The sequence below is a fragment of the Drosophila bipectinata genome, chromosome XL (assembly GCF_030179905.1).
Source record: "Drosophila bipectinata strain 14024-0381.07 chromosome XL, DbipHiC1v2, whole genome shotgun sequence".
Taxonomy (NCBI): Eukaryota; Metazoa; Arthropoda; class Insecta; order Diptera; family Drosophilidae; genus Drosophila; species Drosophila bipectinata.
The window spans coordinates 11710790-11735961 of NC_091734.1; the positions used below are offsets into that span (position 1 = coordinate 11710790).

A 25172-nucleotide genomic window follows, 5' to 3' on the forward strand; every position below is an offset into this window, starting at 1 on the left:
ATTTTAGGCACTTTTATTAATTCATTTATTTTTTGATATTTTTGATTTTTTAAATTCAAAATTCTCCCACCACCAATTATAGCATTCTTATTGTAGCTTTGTTTAGTCAAGTCTTATTGTTGGCTTTAAGCTTAAAGGTTTAGTAAAATAAATTACTATGCTGTATATTTTATACATATAATTTTAAGGAGAAAATTTTTATATTTTATTATATGAAGAACTGGCAAGACTTTTCCGAAAACGTTTATTTCAATTGTCTCGAACATGTGGTTTGAAAATTTGATAATGATCGTAATGGGAAATGGGAACTATTAGATCTTAATTTAATCTTAAAGTTCTATAAAAAATAGTTGCCATTTTTATAGATCAAATCTTCATAAGTTTGATATGGAAAATGAATATTTTGCATATTAAATGTTGTATTTAAGGCTAACCTGTAAATAAACAAATTATTGCATTCCAAATCCAAATAAACATGCCATTTAAGCTATTCTTAGCTATTTATTTAGTTTTAAATTATTCTATCCATCATTAAATACCATAAATATTTTTAGCTTACTATAAATACTTAAGTTAATACTTCAAATAATAAATAAATTATGGAAAGCATTTTAAGCCCACATTTTCGAACCACATTTAAGCTAAAGCCCTGGAAAATTATGGCGGTTTAACGCGATTTTTGGTGCCGGAGACTTTCATAGCAAGTGATGGAGGACACCTGAGAACCGGGCTCTGAGTGGCGACTGGTAAGTGGCGACTCTGGGCGTACACCTCGGCCAATTAGCCAAATTGTTTTTATGGCCAAAACCGAAAAACCAAAAACGAAAATGAAAATGAAACTGAAACCGAAACCGAGAGGCTGCGGCGCAGATGGAAACAGAATGATGATGAGGGGATTATTTTTGGGGAACATCGGGGGGTGAAGCAGATGATTCCTGATAGCCGGCGTTATCCCAGCTGCACCCACATCAAAAACCAACCACCCGGCGGAGTGGGCTTAAGCCAACCCCATTTTTTTTAAGTGGAGGCGCAAACGTGTGAGAATTTTGCGTAATTGAGTTTCAACTTCAAAGTCCGCTAACCACATGCACTCTTGTAACTTTCTCATTTGCATATGCGGTCCCACCTTAATTTTATTTTTATTTTTTTTTTTGGTGAGTACACAAAAGGTCAGTTTGGTTGGTCCATGGTTCTGGCTCCCAGGATCCTGGCCATATTTGTGCTGTCAACACCTCCCACATGTTGGAGCCCTTTCCCCCCCAAAAAAAAGGGACTCACCAAAAAAAAAATAAGAGTTAACCCTCATTTTTTGGGATGAGTGTGTGGCAAGTGAGTAAAATTAGTGGCCCAGAATTCAATTCAACCCAGATCCCGATCCTAATCCCCAGAATCTCGAGTCCTGCTCTGGATAAACACTTAATTTATAAAGAACTTTAGCCTGTTGGGCTAATGGAAAGTATAGACAGACAGGAGTTCCTCCGGAACTTGTAACTTTGAACAAAGATTATAAAGTACATAGATGGGACATCAGGGCCCAAAACGGTCAACTTTTTGCGTCGAGCTTGTTGGTGAGGGGGGAACGCACATGCATACGATTCTATTTTTAGAACTCTTTACATGTACCCGTCAACAAAAATGTGAACCTATGTGTGTATGTGTGACTGCTCGCACGACGGCGTAAAAAGGTTTTGGCTTCCAAATTTCAATTTCAATTTCTCGTTTCTCTTTTCGATGCGCCGATGTGGTAGTTGGTGGAACAAATTGTATTTTTGATCAATGCAGATCAAGACAGGATGGTAGCGTAATGCATAGAGTAGTTACTCTATGTGTAATTTTTCTGTGTTCAAATCCTCGTAAGGACTTCGAACTTTTTCTTTCTTTTGTAATAATTATTTTTTTTTATTTGTCTTTAATTGTAATATTTTTATTTAATTTTACAATTGTAAAATTGTTTAATTCTTCATTATGTCCGGCTAATAAAATTTCAAGGGAGTCCTTCCGGCATTTTGTCATCCGACATGTCCGTCACTTATTTTAACTTTAATTGTTATAGAATGCAATTAAAAATAATAATAATAACGTAAAAATTAAAAGAAAAAAAAAAAAAAACAAATAAAAGTAAATATAAAAAGAATCATAAAACTAAAACTTTATCAATCGAAACAACCGCCCGCTAATGAAGTCGAACCCAGGACCCCACGAAGAAGGACCGCGCACTATCCATCTAAGCTACCCTCGAAGTTGATTTTATGATACTTAAAATTGGTGTTAAAGGAGGCGCTAGAATCCATACCAAAAACAGAGTTGACGAGTAAGGATAGTAAAAGATATTTCTGATCTCTTTACTCTTACATTGGTTCGATTACAACGTTTCAAACTTTCATCGTTCCAAAGATGTTACGATCTAAAAATAGAATTCTCTCTCTCCCTATCTCATCTGCCAGCCGTTTGTCGTGGAACCCGCTCTCAAATGTTTTCATTATTACAGCGGGTTCCACGACGGAAAAAATGAAAACATTTGAGAGCGGGTTCCACGACGCGGCCTGCCAAAATGCCGTAGAACCCGCACTTATAGACATTTTTACAGCGGGTTCCACTACGAACTGAGACGATGTTAAGGTGATTTTACAATTTTGTATTTTTTTTTATTGGATTATAAATTTAGAAAAATACATTAAAATAATAAAAATATAATATAAATAGATTTAAAATTAAAAAAACATGGACTTCCCGAGCCTGGTTTGAACTCGTTTTACTTTGCACACCAGCCAAGCACTCTACCACTCGGCTATTCCTCATTCGTTGTCGCGCGAAAAATTTCTCAAACTTAACTTGTCGCGCAATGGAACCCGCTCGTTCCAGCGGGTTCCACTGCTGGAACCCGCCATAGAAAATTTTTCTTTGTATGAGATGTCCCATCTATGTACTTTATAATCTTTGCTTTGAATAAAGAAGGGGGGCTAGAAGGTGGCTCATTAGGGAGTACACAGTGAGAAAATTAAAGTGGTGATTAGTCTATAATTTACAAATAGATAAATATTCTCTAAAGTACTGTATTATGGCCTTAAAAGCTTTTACAGGTAAGATTCTATAAAAATATTTGTTTATATTTGAAATTTATAAAAAATGTAAAAATAAAGTTATATTGATTTCAAAATATTCAAAACAAGACAATTATATCTTATAAAATGTAACGTAAATCTCAAAAAACTTTATATTCCTTTTAAATAAATAGAACCATTCGACTGCCTTCTCTTTAAGTTTTAGTTTTAAAAAACTTCAAGTTTAAGCTTACCATATTTTAAATAAATAATTATTAACCAACATAGTGATATCTATTATTCTCCCTCTTCTTTAAATAAATTTTTTAAATTCCCCCTTAATTGAATTTAGTTCAAAATCCTCATTATCTTATCCTTTTGCAGAAGTCTGTCTTATTTTTGATTTATATTTTTCCTCCTGCAGAAATACTTAAGTAGAACTGGCATCGATATGCGGGAAAAACCAGCCCACAGGACCCACGTCCCTCCTTCCCGTCCTGTGGCTCCTTAATTCCCAAGTCCCCGACCCCCGCTCTATTTTTTGGCTGCCAACCCGTGCAGGCCCCCGCCCCTGGAAAAGTTCACATTTCTGGTGTGTTTTGTCTGGCGGGCAAAGTCATAACTTCACTTATCAACATTAGCTGTTGCCAGGGGTGTGGCAGCAAAGGCAGTGGGGGGGAAGGAGGGAAAGGGCTAGCAGGGGTCAGGGAAAAACGCTTCAGATATTCATACATTTTAATACGCTGTTTATATTTTATGAAGGCAAATGAATGCACAAGGAAATGAAACGAATGTGGGTGGATGTGGGTGGCCTCCCAAAAAATTCAACACCAAATGACTGAGTGTGTGTATGGATGTGTGTGTCTGCTTAAATTAGTCTCTGTGTGTGTGAGTATCTATGTGTATTTGCAGTCTAGGCTACAGAAGTCTTTCTTGGATGCCCGAAAAACCAAAAAACCGAACAACCAAGCAACCTCGCTTCAAGCTATAGACGAGTTTACAGTTATCAAGGGAAAATTATCATCTGCCATGAATCTCGATAAAATTCATATTCATATGCGAGAGCCAAAGGGGCTCAAGTCGGGGGGGAGATGAGGTGAGGGGATACGGGTATAACCCGGAATGGGACAGTGTCCGGGGTACCACATTGTATCTAACTGGTAGCTAACCACACACACACACACAGATACACACACATTCATTACGTCGCCTCTGCCAGGACGTCCCAAAATGGGATAGCTGCTTGCCAAGGATACACTCCAAAAAAATATATCTAGTTGCTATAAATAAATACTAATTTTTTTTTGATATTTAATAAGAACTAGAATATTTTAGATATATGTATCCTTACGAAGAAGTTATGGAAACTATCTTTAACTTCAAATCTTTTAAATTTTTGGTTGTAGAAGCTTAGTATTTTTTCAAAATCCGTTAAAAACCATCTATTTTGAACAAAAAATACTGGAATGATACAAAAAATATCTTAATCTATTATCTATTATAATCTAAAACTACCATAATATCAAAATAGAACCCTTAAAGATCTTTTAAAGTTCTAAACTTTAAAATTCACTTTATTTTTGTCAGTGTAAATTTTATATTTGATTTAAATGTATGCGTGTGGGTCACAGGAAGCACTGGGACGACGGGCCAGACACGTTTGCCAACAAAAACAGCAACAGCCACCGAAAAAGGCAACAACACAGCAACAATTGCTTGATATGGAAAACGGGCTCACAACTAATTTTTGGAAACAAATGACTCTCGTCCTTCCAAAGGCAAAATAACCCCACAACCCACTCTACACCCACCACTCCTTCATTTCGTCCTTGCCCATTAAAGTTGCCTTAAAGTGGTTTTGCGGCAAAAACTGGTCCTTAAAGAGCTTTACCAAATCCAGCTCCAGCTTCAGCTCTCTCTTGTTCTGATAATCTCTGCGATAAGTGATTGAAGTTGGATATTATTATAACGACACTGAGGCCAAGGAGCAATGGGGGAAAAAGCCCTTTTCCAGAATTTCCAGCAAAAACACAAAATTGGATTAAAACACACTCGGCTGACGGAACTCTCAACTCAAACAATTTAACGCCAAAGTTGTGAGCCAAGTTCAGAATTATGGTTTGACTTTGGCCGGAAACGGTTTAAAGGTTTTTCAATCACAATTATTGAGTTTTTTTTTTAAACTATAATACTTTTTTTTTTAAAACTAAGAGTGTATTTAGTCCTGAATTCAAGGAACTTTTAAAGAAAAAGAGGTTCTCTTATGGGTGACATTGTTTCTTCAAGAAATTGCTTATGATTTTAAAGCCTGTTGAGAACTTGGAATCTTTTTTAAGGTTTCTATTAGTTTTTAATAGAAAGTCTTAGGTTTTTTATGTTTCAATTAGTTTCTATTTAGTTTTTAATGTTTAATCTCTTACTATAATAATAAAAAGCTGAAGGCTTTATAATAATATGCCTTCAAGCTTAGGGTCCTTTAGCTATTTATAGTATTTTATAGCTATTATATGGGCTTTATATGGGCAACTATTGTTTTTTTCTCATAAGCCCAAAATATTCTTCAAAATATTTTTAGAAATAATACAATTTTATGTAAAATTATAAAGCTTCTATTTAGAAGTATTTCCTCCTAATTTCTTGCCACTTTCCTTCTCCAAAACGAACTCAAAGGACTTTGCCAATGAAAAGCTAACAGTGAAGCTAACGGCAAAGATAAAGGCAACAGCAACGGCAGAGGCAGCTGTAACAGTAAAGGTAAAGGTAATTAAGTAATTCCTTTCCAGATTGGCCCGGCACTAAGCAGCTCACTTAAATATTTACATTTATATCTGCAGTTCAGAAAAGATAAAAGTGCGCGTGCTGCCCCAACAGCCGAGCGTTTCCCTCTATTTTCCCAACGTCTATTTTGCCCCTCCCCCACCTCTCCCCCTTGTCTATTTCCTCTTTTTATTTTTCTTACTTTTTATTTGATTTTTTTTTTTTTGCTTTTTTGTTAGTGGCATCAAGTGAACAGCAGCCGAGAGGCAAGCGAGTTCATTAGCTGGCAAAGGGTTTAATTACCTTCTCTGTTCATTTAGCGCCACTTGGCTAACGCACTGTTGAGCAGTGCAAACCGAAAACCGACTCAAACAACCTGGCTTGAAGGGGGCGGGCAGGTGGTTTAGGGGGCTAGAGGGTGGCTTTTGGCCAGGAGAGGGGCGGTCGTCGGCAGGGAGGCTGCTGTGGACCACCTGGGTCTTGGCAAATGCAGCCTGAAAAATGCGTCTAAGGACTACTCTTTATGCAGGGTACTTTAAGACTAAAACAATTATATTATAACATAAAAATTAAATAAAATTATAATATTTATACATCAAATAATTTTAATAGATTTAATATAATATTTAATGCCTAATATTAAGTCATGTAAAAACGAACAGGGAACTTTCCCATTAAAAGGTTATTTGAAACATTGAATGAATAAAATATGTAGTTAGTTCTAATTAAACAATTAAAATTATTAAGGTTAAGGATTTTATTATAAATAAAAAAATTTGCTTTAGTTCTTAAAACAAGTTAAAATATAAACGAATAAACATGTTTCATAAAACGGGTTTCGTATCATAAAACTATACATATGTATGTACTTACAAAAAAAATCATCCAAAACTAGTAGAAGCTTGGTTATATTTTATATATTTCAGATATTTCAAAAAAACAATAATCTATGATAATATTTAATTGAAAAATTGTAGAAACCTTAAAAAATTATCCAACTAGAAGATATTCTAAACAATTTTTTTGTTAAGCCATCTTTTCCAGAGGTTTTGGAAATTGAAGCTTAAGTACCTTTTATTTTTAAACTCTCTTTAGCCAAGTACTCTTGAATATTCTAAAATAAAGGATATCCTTTAAAAAGGATATTTTTCCAAAGTTTTTTTTGTTTTTTTTTAGGAACTTTAAATATAGAACATTTTTTAAGTTTCCTCTAAAAAAAATCGATTACTAGGTACTTTAGAATCCGTCCCTTAGTTTAGTCCCCAAATGTCTCTCTTCGGTAAACACAACTTTTCCATGTACACAGTTAATTAAAAAAATGAAGGAAAATAGATGAGTGAAAATCGTAAAGAGGAAAAACTCCAAAAGCAGCGGCCTCAGCTGGAACTAGAGTACCTTGAGTCCGCTTTTCCTACCCCAACCACCCACCTTTACAATTCCTCAAAATTCTCAATTAATATGAAAGATACACCAGAAAGTACGTTACAGTTACACAAAAAGTTAAAAAATATAGAGTTTAAAGAGTTAATAGATATTTTGTAACAGTAAAATGTTAATTAATTGATGCACTTATTTTTATTAATTTTTTTAACTGACTAGAACTGTTTCTCTAATTTTCCCACTTTTAGTTAGTATTTTATATTTTCAGGTTCTTGTTTACTTTTTTTTTACAGTGTCCTATTTTTTTGGGGCATCCAGGAAACGGTAGCGGTAACGGTAAACTGGGAACATGAAAGAAATTAGCAGCGTGACCGAAAAGGCCTAGGTGAGGTCCATCCTCGCCCCCCAAAAAAACCGGAAAGCCAAGTCCTGGGAAATTATCCCACCGCCGCCCCAACTCCTCCCAAAAAACAAGCCCAGAACCACTTGAAGGTGTACTTATTACACCTGAGCTGCAGTTAAGTATGTTTACAAGATGTTCCGGCCCGGCAGACGGAAGTCAAAAATACAAAAAAAAAAAAAATAGAAGAGAAAACTCTGTAACTCCGAAAAACTCGACTCAAACTTGACTTCCGGCAGGGGCGTTTATTTTTTAATAAATTTACACACAAACAGGAAGAGGAAAAGAGGCTGGGCTGGAGTATCCTGGATGGCTGGTAACCCAGTTTTTTGGTCGACTTATAAATCCTTTAACTGTCGCTCGTCGCCGCCAGTCGAAGCAAATAAATTTCCCCCAAGGGGGTAATCGACAAAATATATTCGATAAGAAATTTGTATGGCTCAAGATGATGTAATCATCGGTTTTCCTTCCGGGGGACAAGGGAGGGTACTGATTTCCTAAGGATTCCCATCCCAAAAAGGACCACCTGCTGTTCCGTGCTTTTGTCACTCCGTGAATTGCTTCGGAGACCCTCAGAGTCTCCAACGACACAAAGGTGTCGTCTGGCGGATTCGGATTCTGATTCTGGTTTCTTGAGTCTAGCTTCTGGATTCCTTTTTCCGGGGGGCTCTGGGCTAAGGACTAAGGATGCGGTTGTATATCAGACGGCATCCAATGACAGGGGCTGCTCATGCACCGATTGCTTTTTAATCGATTCCATTTACAAATAAATTGCTTTGCCCGAAAGATTTATCCTTTGCCAAGTGCAGATGATAAAATGAAATTAAACAAGAACGACTGAACGATACCCTATAATGCGTATAATTTTTTAAATCCAAAATCTAGACACACACTCGCCAACAAACATTTTTAATAACTCTAGTACAATATGTAAAATAATTTAGAGTCCTTCCACCGCAGGACTAAATATTTGAATTTTTGAATTTACGATGTCGTCATGAAGAAGTATCGTGGGGCTGTAGGATCTCCTTTATAAAGACTCCAGCCTATTCACCATACTTCTGGAACTCCCACTCACGGTTGTCCAGTGGGCAGACCTGGCGGGACTTCAGCCACCGCGAGATACAGTGAAAATGGAAGGCGTGGTTGCACGCCCCCCATGCCACAGTGCACTCCTCCTTGGAAGTGTTCCAGGCAACGGCCTGGCATTCGATGCACAGATCCATAATCTGATTCCTGCATATAGCGCAGTTGTCCACTACGATGTCCCAAGACCATAGGGCCACCGCATTCCATTTTTTCACCTCGAAGCGTTTTACAGGTGCTTCTTGGCTTGTGCTTGGAAGAGAGTCTTGATTCTTCAATTGCTCTTCAGACTGCTCTTCAGACTGCTCTTCATTTTCATCCTGATTCTCATCCACATCCGTGGTAGATTCTGTGGTCTGCTCGTCCTCCTCAGTATCCATCAGTTCCTCCTTGTCATCCATGGCTTCAGAGATTTAAGCTTATTGTTATCGCAATAATATCAGAGACTTTTTGGCGGATTTTTTGGCTTAGAAAATTTGATAAACTATTTATGGAATTTTCTGAATGGTGTGTTCACCTTAGAGTCTCTGTTTCAACTGAAATTGTAACATTTCCAGACAGAGTGACATTTTATCTTCATGGGTAACTAGATTCTATAAAGTTTTTTAAATAGGGCTAGCTAACATACGTATTTTTAAAGGTGCAAATCAGGGATTATAATGTAGTACAAGCTACAAAGATCTGGTAATGTCTGAATCGCGAAAATAAAGGGTTGAGTTACCATAAAATAAATAAATCTGCATAGATTTCATACAAATAAATTCAATGAATCTAAAATGTTACAGTACTCTGGCAACTATTTTTTTTTTAGTCATCTAGTAGGCCCTGAAATAAGAACCAATTAGAACCAACTAACCCCTTACAGGGAACGACTGTAACATTTCATTTCGAACCGAGATCTCGAAGCGACAACACCTTCTGGAAAAATAAATCAGGTAATTTATTTTTACAAAATTTTTACGAAAAAAAAATATTTATTCAGAAAAAATATTTTTGGTTAATTCAATCAACATTTTTTTTTTCTAATTTTAAAAAATATTTCTTTCAGACAAACATTTTTTTTCGATTATTTATTTTAATTATAATTTTTTTTTTTCAGCTTGAAGCAGAACCCCTAACGACAAAGCATAAAAAAATCATGGAGAACGAGCAGGTTAAGCTAAGTGAGGTGGACCAGAAGGAAATAGATCAGGGATTCGATCAGCCGGCATTAAAGACCATAATGGAGGAGCAGTCGAAGAACAAGGAGGACTCTACCGAGGTTGATCCGGACCAGAAAGAACTAGGGGAGCGAGCCGAACTGCAGGCAGAAGGTCACATGAAGGCTGAGGATGAGCAGTCTAATATAAAGAACGATGACGAGGTCCAGTTGGTTAAGAATGACCAGAAGAAAATAGACCAGGAGGCCAAACAGCCCTCAGAAGAGGCCATCAAGGAGGATGAGGTGGAGCAATTGGAGAAAAAGAAGGCCTCTACCGAGGTTGAGAAGGACCAGAAAGAGATCGGCCAGCGAGCCGACCTGCAGGCAAACGGTCCCAAGAAGGATGAGGAGGAGCAGTCGATTCCAAAGGAAGATGAGGTCCAGTTGGTTAAGGATGACCTGAAGAAAAAAGACCAGGAAGCCAAACAGCTCGCAGAAGGCAAAAAGGAGCCGTCGGAGAACAAGAACGATGAGAAGGCCCAGTCTGAGGAAAAACAGGATGAGAAGGTCACAGAGGAATCGTCCGATAATTCCAGCCCGGAGCGTGGAGCTCCTCGCAAGCGTTTCGAAGTCAAAAAGTGGAACGCGGTGGCCATCTGGGCTTGGGACATCGTAGTAGATAACTGCGCAATCTGTAGAAATAATATTATGGATCTGTGCATCGAGTGCCAGGCCAACCAGCCGAGGATCAACTGCGATGGCTGCACCGTGGCATGGGGGGTGTGCAACCATGCCTTTCATTTCCACTGCATATCGCGGTGGCTGATGACCCGCCAAGTTTGTCCCTTGGATAACACCGAATGGGAGTACCTAAAGTTTGGCCACTAGGTTGGATCTATGGAGTTCTCCTCTAGATGTTGAAGTCCTGGCACAAAACAAACAGTCCTGGGATCAAGAAACATATAAGTAGGAGTAGATTCTTCAAATATTCCTTTGTATAAATGATTTGTATGAAATATTCTAAATAAATACAAATACATACATATATGATACATATGATATATATGGGTCGAGCACGCCACCAAGGCGGTGGGCAGGAGCGGTACTGTGATCGGCCTGTGCGGCAAGGACTGCGTCATCCTGGCTGTGGAGAAGATTAACTTCAGCAAGTTGTACGAGGATGATGCTGCGAGACGCATCTTCACCATAGACTCGAGTATCGGGATGACTGCGGCAGGCGAGTGGGCCGATGCAGTTGTTGTGGCGGACATTGCCCGTCAGGAGGCGCTCAACTACCGGAAGCAGCACGAACATCCAGTTCCGTTAAAATATCTGACCGATCGGGTGGCCGGATTCATTGAAGCCCACATCCAGTGCCTAGTCATCCGGCCTTTCGAAGTCTCGATCGTGCTGGCCTCCTGGAGCGAGGGGAAGGGTCCCCAGCTCTACCAGATCGAGCCCAGTGGCGTCTTCTCGAAGTACCATGCCTGTGCCTGTGGGAAGGCCAAGCACGAGGCCAGGAATGCAATGATGGAGCTGTCGCGGGCCATGGAAACCGAGGAGCTTGTGAAAAGCGCCGGAGCAGTCATCTACAAGGTCCATGATGCGCTGAACGACGAGAACTTTGTGTTTGAAATGGGCATGGTGGGCAAGGTCACCAACGGTCGGCTGTGCATCAATCCTGCCGAGTACACTGAGATGGCCAGAATGGCCGGGGCTTCCGCCAGAGAAAAGGATGACAGCTATGATCCGTTGAATTAACATTTCTGGCAGGGAAGTTGGTGGGCCTAAGAAAAAATCATTTATTTAATATTTTGTACAAGATTTTATTCGTAAAGATGTGCTTTTCATTTGGCAACTTCCTGAACTTATTACTTATATGGTTTTATTTTTAAAATTTACTCAAAATTCTATGTTATTTTTATTAAAATAATTTTGTTTGTTTATAAATGTGCCATCTCAAAAAATGTTACTTTACAGTGAAGTTTACAGTAAACCGATAGTTATTAGATAAATATAACCTATATGTTATGCAAACAGTGAAGTGTTTTTAGGGTAAAACTCTAGACTTGGTCACTTTAAAAGCCCCAAGGTAGGGTCACTCAAAAACTAAGCCCCTGGTAGGGAACGCTTGCATCATTCCATTTCGAACGCCGACTTCACAGCGTCTGGACCATCTAGGAAACTTTCTTTGGTAAGTATTTAAATAAAATTTTCGAACATAAAAAAATGTATTCCAAAGAAATATTTACTTCATTATTTTATTCTATTATTTTTATTATTATTGTTTCTTAGTTATTATTTATTTTTTAATTAAATTGTTTTATTTCAATATATTTAGCTCGCAGCGAAAATCTCCGGTCCCAAACAATGAACAACAACCGATATGGAAATGGAGGACGTCTCAAACGTACGTCCCACCCCTATAACAATTGGTTCTGGGACAACTGCGAGATCTGCCGGAATTATATTGTGGATCTATGCACTGAGTGCCAGGCCTCTGGGAAACCGGTATCCTTCGAGGAGTGCACAGTGGCATGGGGGACGTGCAACCACGAGTTCCACCTACACTGCATCGAGCGTTGGTTGCAGACGCGCCAGGTGTGCCCGTTGGACAACCTCACCTGGGAGTTCCAGCTATTGATCTAAAAATATCATTATTCTAATAAAGTTTTGGACGCTTTTCCACAATAGTTACTTTTGTTTATTTTTTCGTTTTTTTTTTTGGGCAACATTTTTCTTTGGAAAAATTTTTCATTTTTATTTTTTTCTAAGGTTTCTGGAAGTCTCTGGGTGCTTGCTAGATGTGGGTTTTTTGTTTTTGTAGAATGATGCGGATAATTGAAGATTTTAGTGTAACCAGATACAGATATTAAGGGAATCTCTGCTTTTCGTTGTGTCTGATAATAAAAAGTGTGTCCACATTAGTTTCATGAAAAGCTTACTCTACTGATTTTCCATTGAAATTGAAATTAAAGTTATTTCAAAGTATTTGTTGTCTGTTTTGTTATAATTTAACTTTTAGTTGAAAAAATCTTTTAAAACTAGATAGAATTATGATATATAATATATTTAAGCTTAGAATTTCAGATCAAAACAGTGATAAATTTAAGATTAAATCAGTATTCACGTACTGTGTCTTAGTCGCTCTTTAAAGAAACATGAAACCTCCATTATCCAGTCAGTTTTTTCAGGTTTTTCTCAGTTTCTTGTTGTGAATCTTACAAGGACTAGCCAGTAGCCAGAATATAAAGACGAGAAGTCCACCTGGCTGCTTTATGGCGCAACTGACGTCATAAAATCCTCAGACAATGCGGTGGAACTCCTCGAGAGTTGGACTTTCCGCGCTTAATGAACTTTTCTTGGGGAATAAATTGGAAGGAGGATTAGAAAAAAGTAAGAGTGCTGGGGGATTGGATTTCCCTTCACTTTCACTTTCGTTTTTACGACCAAGCAACATGTGCCCCAAGAAAATGAAATGATGGGGAGGCAGCCTCATCGATTTGGATCCTTTTTTTGGTCACCGAGACACCGTTGCCTACTTTCCCTCCATCATCTTCCCATCCTGGAAAGAGTGGGTAATGGAGTTATATTACCATAGATGGGCCACCACGCACTTAGCCCTGATGATGGCGCACAGGAAAAAATAACAATAATAATTCGAAAATTATGAAAGCTATAAACGCATAAATTTTCTGACGAGCCACAACCATCGCCATTATATACGACATTTTAATAATTTTCCACACGCCGCCGTCTCGTCGAAACTTTTTCCAGCTCTGATTGGAGGTTAGGGGTGTGCCAAGAGGCAGGGTGTTGGAAAACCATGCTAAAGGGGGGGAAAACGCACACATATACACTGTAGAAAAAACATAATTTTTATTAAAATACCTTGAAGATGTTTGTCTATTTCATTTTCTTAAAATTCATTTAAAGTTGTGAACTACTCGAGTCGTCGGCAGCTCCCTTCAATCAGTCGTTCGAGAGGCGGGCTATACTCTGGGTTTCCCCCTCTTTTTTCACAGTGTCTGCTCACTAAGTAGACGCAGACAGACAGAGATATAGACAGAGCCATAAAATGCCTACGAGGAGAAAGCGCGAAACACTATATAAAAATTCATAATGCAAACATAAATTTTCATTTGAATATTTCGCTGTCTTGTTCTTGGCGAAAATCCTGTTTTTGCTATCGCGGCTTTTTCGCTTTTCCAATAAATGGGTCCTGCCTGCGTCAGCCTGCCCGCCTGCCCGCCATCCTGCCTGCCTGCATTAGGCTGGCAAAAGGATAGCAAGGATGCCAGGATACTAGTACTGCTCCCCCCCTCTACGGCCATGGTGGCAATCATATTTTTGGTGTTGTAAACATTTTCCAGTCGACATCATATGAATTATGGGGGTCGTACCGCGAAAAGCTTTTATAATCGCGCGCAAATCGCGCAAAGAGTGAAAAAAACACACTCCCACACCAAATGAAAGTATTTATGTACATGCAACAGCCAACACCACCCTCCTTCTTGCAACGCCCCTGGCATCTACATATATCTATGTATATGTAAATACTGATATACTGAAATATATATGTATATGTAAGCTGCAAATGCCCGAAATATGTTTGCATTCCGCGGTTTGACAAGTTAATGCGAGGCTGGCTGGGGGGTAAGTCAGCGGAAAATATTGCTAAATGTATCTGCCTGGGTGGGGTGGGGGAGGATACAACATCTATCGGATAGTTGGCCAAGTAACAGATACACAGATACACTCGTATATTGTTGGTGTGGGATGCTGCTTTGGAGTTACGCCACTTGATCCCACTTTAAATTGTTGCCGAGTCACTTCCTTGAGAGATACAGGATTTAAATTTCAAAAGGCAATGTTTATTGTTCAAATTATTTAGTTAAGTTTCTAAAGATTTTATTTAAATTAATAAAAATGTTTATTAAAAATTATAGAGCCTGAAACTATAAAGGTAAAGTTTGTAACGAGGTTTTCTTGAGGAATAGGTTGCTAAATGTTGTCGAGATATTCCATAAGAAGTTAATGTATATTTAGATTTCTGACTCTTAAGGCACAATTATATTATATCAGAATACTAGTATTAGCAAAAACACCTTAATTTAGATTAATAATACAAAATCCCTTACTCCTATGACTTGAACGCAACAGCCCCCACCTGAGGGTCAGTACCTTGATGTCATCACACCCATTCGTTTATCCTGGGATGAGCTGGGAATTAGCATTCATGGAGCTCCCTTATCGCCTCCTGCGGGCTTTAATTGACTGCACACACGCTCACAGACCCCTTCTCCTTTACTTTCCCAGAGAGTCATAGGATGTCGTCCTGGACTTCCCCGACAGGGAAGCCACTCCAGAGTTGACAAATGGTTGGCACGCCCTGGCGAAAATCTGGTCGAGGATGGGAGCTTTGGCGACCAACAAGTGAAATTGATGACTGGCCATCAATTTGCCTGCCGGAGTGCCCGACACTGGCGCCGCGCAATTGCCCCGCCCACGTGACCTTGCCGCCCATCAGCTACATGCCAATAAATGGTCATCCCCGCTCCCAAAAGGGTGGTGATGGTGGGGTTACTCTTTTTTGATTGAACCCCTTCTAAGTAATACTCTAGATAAAGGGAGGTTTATGGATATATTTAATATACATAAATATAATAAAATAGTTAATAATTAAATAAAGTAAGTCATTATTAAATAATTTAAAATACCACTAAATAATATATGAATTTAAAATATTTGTACAACATTTTCGGTAGAAAAAAAAGGCTAAGAACATTTAGAACTATTTTTCTAAAGATAGTATATTTCTTCTATATTTTCTTGTTTAAAACTTTTTATAAGCATTACATAAATTGAAAAAAAATTCATAAATATAAATATCTATCTAGAAAACACCCCAAAACTCTGAAGTATAAATTTCCAAACCAAAAAGAGTATAAAAGCTTTGGCTCGAGGAGCCAACTCCAAAACTGGCACGCGGTCAACAGTCGAAAGTCACGTTGGCATGCATGTAAAATAATCTGAAAGGCATTGGTCTTCGTTGGTGGGAGGTGGTGAAAGTGGGTGAAAGGGCCTGGCAGGGTTTCAATACCGAGACTCGTTTCGATTCTGGTTCTCAGTGCCCCGCAAAACACGCCACAGGAATTATTAATGGATCCCTGTCGCTATCCCAACTGGACTTCATCTCGATGGTTTTTGCGGTCAAATTTTTGGATACGTTTTGGGGCGGTTTGAATATTGAGGGTTATGGAGGGTCTGGAGTTGGGGTTTTGGGCAGGAGGCTGTTGCTGTACCGGCTGTGATTGATTTCGAATCGTTTTTCAATTGGCAGACCACAGGCCGACATCTGTCCGGGGCCACCCTGGGGAGGGGTCTCCGATTGGGGTTATTCTGGCTATTCGCATTTGACAAATTGTTTGCTTGTAAAGTCAAAAATCCAGGGGTATGAAAAACACATTTATTTCACTGATATCGTTCTATCTATATCGTTTATTTGGCTTTTGCTTTATTTTGCGGTAATTACTCAAAGAGCGCAATTTTTGGCGGCGTTTATTTTTCGGGGAGTCAAGTGAAAAGTCAGGAATCGCTGGGGCTTTTTTTTTTTTGGTAATTTTGTGTAAGTTAATATCCTGTTTGTTATTGCCGCGACCAACGCCATTATAGGTGTATTTACAAACATATGTATATATTTTGATATATATTTACATGCAACATGCAGGCCTGGGGTCTGATGAATTGATTAAACAATTTCCTACCCTCGTCTCCTGTTGGTTTTTTCCCTGCAAGGTATTTTCTGGGGCATATTACCTTTGTGACGGGTTTAGGTTGGGAAAAATAAGGAATAAAGTTTAAAAATATTGTAGGAAATAGCTAAATAACTGGGGAATACGAGTAAAATTTTAATAAAAGTATTTTAGTGTAGGATTTTAGTGTAAGAATAATGAACTTTCATCAAACCAACATTTGTAAGGAAATCAAGACTTCTGAGTCATATCTTTTATATATTGTTGTTTTTTGAAGAATTTTCAAGCATTCATTTTAGATGCATTTTCATGTTAGTTTTATGTTTTATTTAGGAATACATTCTATAAAAAATATTAATCGTAAGTATCATTACAAAATGTTCAAACATTTGTGAAAGAAAATATCACTGAAGTTTTTGTAATTCAAAATACCATTTTATATTAAGGAAGGGATACAATATTTTGCAATGAAAGTAGAAATAATAAATCCTAAAATATAATAAAATGATTATAAAAATTCTTCAAATGATATAAGGTATTCTTAAGTCCCAAATCTAAAACCAAAACTGTTTTGTATGGTTCTGCATGCGGCAAAGACGTCAAACGTTGCAAGGCAAGGCCAAGGGGCTGGCAAGTGGGCGGTTAGGGTAGGCGTGGCAAGGGGAAAAGGGCAGCACGGGGCGGAGGGCAGGGGAGCATCGTTGGCATTGGCAACAAATCACTTTAGTTGTGCGTGATAAATTGAGTTGTTGTGTTTTGCGTTAATTGGGGCAATTTCTAGCGAATCTAAAAACGGCAGAAAGGGGCAACTGCCACTAGCTGAGACCCAACTCCTGCCCCACACACACACACACTTGCACATATGAGACGTGCCAGAGTCGAAAATTAATATTGTAACAGAATCCAAAAGTGGGCGGAGGGGCGGGGCAGCTGACCAACGTCAAAAAGCTGACCGCCATACTAAGAAGGCCGGACCACACGGCGCGTGTCAAATGTCAGCCAAAAAAGTCACAGGATAACGAAAAAAAAAAAAAAAAAACAAAAATAAAGAGACAAAAAAAACTGAAAAAAAAGCAACAAAAATCAGCAAGGACAGGCAGGATGAAAGTACCGCTATGCCGGTCACGTCGCACGTTCAAAATGCCACAGATGTCAGCGATGGCGCAACAAGAAGCCAAGAGCACTGAAAGAAAACCTTAGTTTGTCTTTAAACCAGAGGGTGAGGGATTAAAATTGCATTGGGTGTTATATTTTTTTAAAAATAAGTCTCTTATATATTTATTTAAGTAAGCTTAAGGGCTTAAATACAAGCATTTGTATTTGTTCTTTATCCAAATATACTAACCATATTTTTTTCCAGTGCCTTGAAGCGCTGAAATCTGTGATCTGTTGATGAGATTGTGTCACAGCCGCCAGTTGACGGGAGACGAGCGACAGCTTAACTAAGGTTAAGCCCTGGGTTAGCCCCACAGCCCACAGCCCCTCGCAGGACCAAAGTCCTGCACATACACCCCAGCACATATTCCACAGGAAACGGAGGTTTGAGTGTCAATGACAAGAGTACTTAAGAGATTTTCACATCGTTACAAAGAGAATTGGGATAGAAATTAAAATTAATGCTTTCATTCTTTCGGCCCTTATTTACTTTGGGCCTCCCCCTTCCCTTATTCTGGCCTTTATCTATTCATTCTTGACTGGATTTTTCTGTTTTCGGACCACAAAGAGGTCAACGGAATGCGAGGCATTTTTTGGTAGGAATTGCCCTCAAAAGCAGGACTAATTTGGTAACACAAAGATGTAGGAATGCTTTTATGAAAGGATTGTTGTTTTTTTTTGGATTTTTAAGTATTAGTTTAGGAAAAATGTAAAGAATTTAAGATAACAATGGTCTATGAAAGAAACATGTTTTGGAAAGTGAGGTTTATTTTATTTGGAATCTCGGGGAGAAATCTAGTAATTAATTAAAAACACTCTACTGTTTAATTTTCCCTTAAAATATAAGACTTGAATAAATATTTAAATGCCCCCTCCTCAATCCCAATTTATTTCGCTGATTATCCAGTAATCGTGGAACTGTCAGAAGAGGAGTTTCACCTCCGAAACCGAAAACCCCAAAAACCTGAAACCCAACCAATTGGCAAATTTGATGCACAGACAGTCGTCCAAAAACGCCAAAAAACCGCAATTCGGCAGAAAGTCCTGGCAGCCTCACAGCATCCTCATAGCATCCTTCCACTATTTGCCTTTTGAGTGGAAAATTTTGGAAACGATCAGGACATAAGCCACAACCACATAATAGAGTTTTATTTATATGCCACCGCCACCGGAGAGTCCATGTTGGTGGAAAAAAAGTGGAGTAAGGACCCGGGTGGCAGCGCAGACAACAGGATTAAAAAGCGCTCGCAAAATTGGCAACATGTTTAATAATTATATTTTGTGAATGTGCTTTTGTTATGCGGATGTGGACGAGGCGGCTGGATGAGGCTGCTGGAGCGGAGGACGAAAACCTGGAGACAAGGCAAATATGTTTTTTGACAAAACACAGAAGCACACATGTTGACACCCCCACCTTTTCGATTTGAATCTCCCATGCCACCACATATCCTTCTTCCCCCCACAAATCCCCTTTTCGAATGGCATAAAACAACCGCAGCACCGCAACAGCAAGATCTTAACCAGGAAATACACTCAACAAAATATTTATGAACTTATTTTTAGTACCAAAATAGTTTCTTGGGTGTTTTGGGTTACTATTTACGCTTGAAGGCTTCAAACCCATTTTGAAAAATAATCTTAAAAATAAACTTAAAAGGGATCAAGCTTATAAAGTTAAAAAAATGGAACCTTTTAAGGTAATAGATAAATCTTTTAATATTTAGTTTACTTATTTTTTATATTGGAACTTTTTAAAAAATTTTTCCATACATATGTGACCGGAGTGCATTTCGTCACCTACTTGAGCTGCCCTTTACTGCTTTTTTCGACTTAAAAAATGTAATGTATTGTTTAATTAATTTAAAATGCTGAAAAGCATTTTCTAAATAAATTTTACTTAAATATTTTAAATTATTCACTTAAAAATGTATTCAAATAAGCCGAATTTCGCCAGTGTTGTCCTGTTTTTTTTTTTATTTTTGGCTGCCTGAGTGACAAGCGCCTTATCATTAAGGTAAGCAGGATTCGCAGGACCTGAAGTCGGATGACAAAGGAGTGGGGGGAGCACGATGATAAGGAGGATGGTTGAGGGGGCTGCCACAGGAGGAGCAGTTGTCATCGTCATCATCATCATCATCACGCTGGCGTCAACAACCTCGAAAATTCGTTGTCGTCGTTGTCTGTTGTCTGTGTTGCCGCTTTTGTCACAGACGTTGCCAACAACCCAAAAAACCAAAAAAAAAAGAATGCCCAAAAACACACACACACACATATAAACACACCTGCAACATACAATCACTAATACACACACAGAGACATGAGGCACTAAGACACACGTGTGGCACTTATGCAAAAAAGGTAAAAACAACAATCGACGTGCCGCTTTGACAATGCCAGACGCTTCCCATCAGTGTCCTGTGTGTCCTGTGTGTGTAGGTGTGTGGGTGTGTGTGTTCTATGACTGATGAGCGACATGTGTAGCACTGTACACTGAAAGAAAATTATTAAAACCTGTTATATAACCAGGTTTCTTCCCTTCTCTGAAAAGATTTTACTCCTTAATTTGAAAAAAATTTGTAATTGATATGTCTATGCATCTTTACTCATTTTTTTGTTTGCTTCTATATACATATGTATTTTCATAAATTTATTTTTAATCTTTATTCTCAGTGAACTTCCGAAGCTTCAAAGTTGCAACTTCAATTCCAGTTCGGGCCATATCTCATCCCTCTATTGGCCATTGGGGTGTTGTTATCGAAAGACCAGCAAAGCATAGCATAGCAGACTAAATAAAATTAAAACAAGACTAAAAAAAATTAAAGCAATAAAGTAAATAACAAAAAGAATGTTTCAAAGGCAGACAAAAAGCTAATTTTTGCCAAAAGTTTTTCACGTAAAATTAAATAAAGCCTATTTAGGAAAATGATAGAGAAAAGTATTAATTAATTTATGAAAAATATATTTAATTTTTAAGGAAAACTTTTTATACTTTTTCAAGAAATATCTAGCATTATAAGGATTATAGAAATTAAAGTAAGTGTTGGTATCGGGGCGAGGTGACTGCTTCGATCTTTGAGCGAATATGGTTTTTTTTTTATATTTATTTTAACTTATGTATTTATTTAAATCGTATTTCTCTCGCCACTCGTTGATTTTAGCTTCTTCTACTTTCTAGCGATGGTAGACGCCTCATTATCATAGCTGTTACAAAATATATCGATAGGGTGGTATGGGCTTACTCTAACATTTTTCAACACTTACCTTATAATTTAAATTTATTGCTAAATCTAGTTGTTTTAAAATAAATATATAATTACTCGAATCTTTCAACTTGAGTTTCCCAGAAGACATCTTTAAATAATCGTATACGCTTAAAAATATCTCCCTAATGACCTTAAATACAAATTAAAGCTCTTTCCCTATCAAAAACCAAGTCAATAAAATAGTTAAAAACAGTGAGTTAATGAAACCTCACCCCATAAACAAAAACCCCCCAGAGTTTACTTTAAAAAGTGATTTTTTTTGGAAAGGAGGTGGAGAAAATCCATCACCAGTACATCGGCCAACACTCAAAATTCCACACATGTTTTCATTTCGATTTTTTCATCACAGCCGATGACCATTTCAAAAAACCGAAAAATAAATAAAATAAAAGTAGAACAAAAGTAGGGAAAAAATCTGTGAAGGACTGAGGGGGTAGAAAATTGAAAACTTGGAATGGGATTGTGCAAACATATTGTGTTGGGCTCTATTTTGTAGAAGGACCGTGTTATTTGCTTTTGGCTTCTGTCTATTTGGTGGCTTTATTGCCAATAAATCAGAATTTATTCGCAACAAACAAACGAATTAAAATGTTCGATAAATATTTTCAAGAGCCCGAGAGGCACACGACCCCCTAGTTGCTGTTTTTGGCCATTAAGTTGCCAATAAGTCTAGCCCTCTTGGCCTTATCACACACACACTCACACCCATTGGACACATATTCACTTTGAACGCATCCTCCCAACTACGTGATTCGAATTTTTGTGGCACTCTTAACTGGCTAAGAGAAACAAAAAATAAAATAAATACAAAATAAAATAAAGACAGATAGGGTGCCGGGCAAAAATCTATTAAAAAATTATAGGTTAATACGTTGCAATTTATGGAGCGATGAAAGTTGTTTCCAAACAAATTGTCCACACGTGAGACAATCAAAGTGGCATAAACCAGCCCTGGAAAATATAATAAAAAAATGTACAGAAGAAAGGTGTATTTTGGTAAAGTGGAAGTTTATATACTCTTACTGTTAATATTGTGAGACTATTTTGACTTAATAAGATCTTTAAAGCTAAAATCTAATGGATATAGTTGTCCGACTTTAATCATTTATTTAAATATATTTCATACAGTATAAAAAATTTCAGTTTGGTAACTTTAAAACCTAATATCTAAAAATTGCACATTCGCTGACGATGTTTCAAAGTCGCTTAAACACTTCTGAAACGAAATAAATATTCAAAGTCTGGCTATACATCGTCTAATATCTTATACACCTTTAGAAAAAGTTCCTATACCCTTTCTAAGAGTATAAAAAAATCCAGAGTATCTGCCAGATACAAGCTAGTTGCGTTCCATTCCCCATCGATGATTTGTTTTGGTCTGAGGCACTTTTCGGCCCTAACGTATGCGTCCCCAGGGCACCATCGATAACCTTGAGTTCTATGGTGTAAGAGAAGGCAACGTTCAGGGGGCGGAATGACAAAAATTCGAAAATTCCATTTATGTGGAAGAGAGCAAAACATTGAACATCCAACGCATCCAACAGTCAGTGCCAATACCAAATAAATGCAAATTTTCTATGAATATTTTTTTTGCTTGCAGACACATTTTGGCAATGCTGCGACGGTTGCCCCAAACCCCAAAAGTTGGCCTTATATTTTCAACTTTATTGTATCGACATTTGCCCCAAAGCAGCCAGACGGGGGCTATATGTATTATCCATTTATAAAATATTGTAATACTCTGTAGTAATACTCTCAATTTTGCAAAAAAGTGTTAGCTTTCAGTGAACGTTCTAGAGTTTTAAGAGAACTTTTATGCAGACATTGCAGAACAACTGTTTCTTAAAGCTTAAGTGAAAAAATATTTAAAAATCATACTAGAACGTATTGAAATACTTAATAATTAAATGCAAAAATCGGAAAATTTTAAAAACTTTACAGACCATTTAAGCCGCCCTCCTTTGTTCGCTCATAAGCCCGAAGCCATTTAAAACCTCTTCATTAAACGTATGAAATATTTCCGCTCGCTTGACCGGATATCGAGGGGCAGTCCCCCTTCCTATCCTCCTACCCCTGCTATTAATTTTAGAAATCGGTCTAATATACCCAACGAATAACAACAATAAAAACAAGAAAGGAAAGCTAACTTCGGGCGGAGCCGAAGTTGATATACCCTTGCAGTTAAAACCGGATTTATATCGCAAACATCGGATATAGTTGGCCGATCCTTATGAGAATATGATTATATAACCCAATTTATTATAATACAAAATTTAAAACAAGTCCCAAACTTCTATCTTTAACAATACCAAAGTTGGTATTTCTACCAAAAACCATTTCCGATCGTTCAGTTATATGGCAGCTATAGGATATAGTCGGCCGATCCTAATGAAATTTGGTAAGTTGGATCAACTGATCAAAAATAGAATCTGTACTAAGTTTCAGCTTTCTATCTTCAAAAACACGAAATTTGGGTCATTTTCGATCGTTCAGTTATATGGCAGCTATAGGATATAGTCGACCGATCCTTATAAAATTTGGCACGTCGTATTATTTTGCCAAAAATAGCTTTTGTGTCAAATTTGAATTCTCTAACTCTAAAAACACCAAAGTTATACCATTTCCGATCAATCAGTTATATGGCAGCTATAGGATATAGTCGACCGATCCGGGCCGTTCCGACTTATATACTGCGTGCAAAGGATAGAAGGGTGTGTGCAAAGTTTCAAGAAGATAGCTTTAAAACTGAGAGACTAGTTCGCGTAGAAACAGACAGACAGACGGACAGACAGACGGACAGACGGACAGACGGACATGCTCATATCAACTCAGGAGGTGATCCTGATCAAGAATATATATACTTTATAGGGTCGGAGATGTCTCCTTCACTGCGTTGCACACTTTTGACCAAAATTATAATACCCTCTGCAAGGGTATAAAAATCATATAATAGCTGAAAGAAATTCGAACGCCCCAACAATCGATGCTCCGCCGGAGTGACTGACTGATGGCCACTAATTAACTAAGCCGGGGTCTTGCTCCGGTATCTCACTCCGGGTCTCCGGAACTCTGGGGTCTCTGGGTTTCGGGTTCCACTCCGCCAAGGGGTCGGTCGGTCGGTCGGCGGGCAAACAAATTGCTGACATTGAGCTGACCCCCCGAGTTGATTTCATTCGGCTTGGGGTTTTTTTTGGCGTGGGAACCACTTGAAAATCAAATCAAGCGTTCAACTGTAAATCACAATAAATAATAAAAAGCAAAAACAACAATCAGAATCAGTAGCAGTAGCAGAAGGGAGAAAAAACAAGAAATGAAAGCTAACTTCGGGCGGAGCCGAAGTTTATATACCCTTGCAGTTAAAACCGGATATATATCGCAAACATCGGATATAGTTGGCCGATCCTTATGAGAATATGATTATATAACCCAATTTATTATAATACAAAAACCAAACCTAATAATGTCCCAAACTTCTATCTTCAAAAACACAAAAGTTGGGTCATTTCCGATCGTTCAGTTATATGGCAGCTATAGGATATAGTCGGCCGATCCTAATGAAATTTGGTAGGTTGGATCAACTGACCAAGAATTAAATCTGTACTAAGTTCCAGCTTTCTATCTTCAAAAACACGAAAGTTGGGTCATTTCCGATCGTTCAGTTATATGGCAGCTATAGGATATAGTCGGCCGATCCTTATGAAATTTGGCATGACGTAATGTTTTGCCAAAAATAGCTCACATGTCAAATTTGAACTCTCTAACTCTAAAAACACCAAAGTTATACCATTTCCGATCAATCAGTTATATGGCAGCTATAGGATATAGTCGGCCGATCCGGGCCGTTCCGACTTATATACTGCGTGCAAAGGAAAGAAGGGTGTGTGCAAAGTTTCAAGACGATAGCTTTAAAACTGAGAGACTAGTTCGCGTAGAAACAGACAGACGGACAGACAGACGGACAGACGGACAGACGGACAGACGGACAGACGGACATGCTCATATCAACTCAGGAGGTGATCCTGATCAAGAATATATATACTTTATAGGGTCGGAGATGTCTCCTTCACTGCGTTGCACACTTTTGACCAAAATTATAATACCCTCTGCAAGGGTATAAAAACAGAATGAAACATAAACGCACACACAGTCAGGGCATCGATACACGGGGAATGCTTTACATGGACACCCCATCAT

General features: G+C 38.1%; 4 protein-coding genes across 4 annotated transcripts; 3 read left to right on the top strand and 1 right to left on the bottom strand.

Moving 5' to 3' along the window:
- Window positions 1–8416: 8416 nt before the first annotated feature.
- Window positions 8417–9218, bottom strand: LOC108128461 (RING-box protein 1-like). The gene has a single exon (XM_017246063.3). The coding sequence runs from the start codon at window positions 9063–9065 to the stop codon at window positions 8625–8627; it is 441 nt and encodes a 146-aa protein (XP_017101552.1). The 5' UTR covers window positions 9066–9218; the 3' UTR covers window positions 8417–8624.
- Window positions 9219–9475: 257 nt separating this feature from the next.
- On the top strand, window positions 9476–10850 carry LOC108128460 (uncharacterized). The gene is made up of 2 exons (XM_017246062.3): window positions 9476–9599; window positions 9764–10850. The coding sequence occupies exon 2, from the start codon at window positions 9803–9805 to the stop codon at window positions 10691–10693; it is 891 nt and encodes a 296-aa protein (XP_017101551.2). The 5' UTR covers window positions 9476–9599; window positions 9764–9802; the 3' UTR covers window positions 10694–10850.
- Window positions 10851–10870: 20 nt separating this feature from the next.
- Window positions 10871–11655, top strand: LOC108128457 (proteasome subunit alpha type-3-like). Its single transcript, XM_017246059.3, has one exon. It carries the CDS (start codon window positions 11030–11032, stop codon window positions 11564–11566), a length of 537 nt encoding a protein of 178 aa, XP_017101548.3. The 5' UTR covers window positions 10871–11029; the 3' UTR covers window positions 11567–11655.
- Window positions 11656–12175: 520 nt separating this feature from the next.
- On the top strand, window positions 12176–12498 carry LOC108128463 (E3 ubiquitin-protein ligase RBX1-like). Its single transcript, XM_017246064.3, has one exon. The coding sequence runs from the start codon at window positions 12176–12178 to the stop codon at window positions 12452–12454; it is 279 nt and encodes a 92-aa protein (XP_017101553.2). The 3' UTR covers window positions 12455–12498.
- The last annotated feature ends 12674 nt before the right edge of the window (window positions 12499–25172 follow it).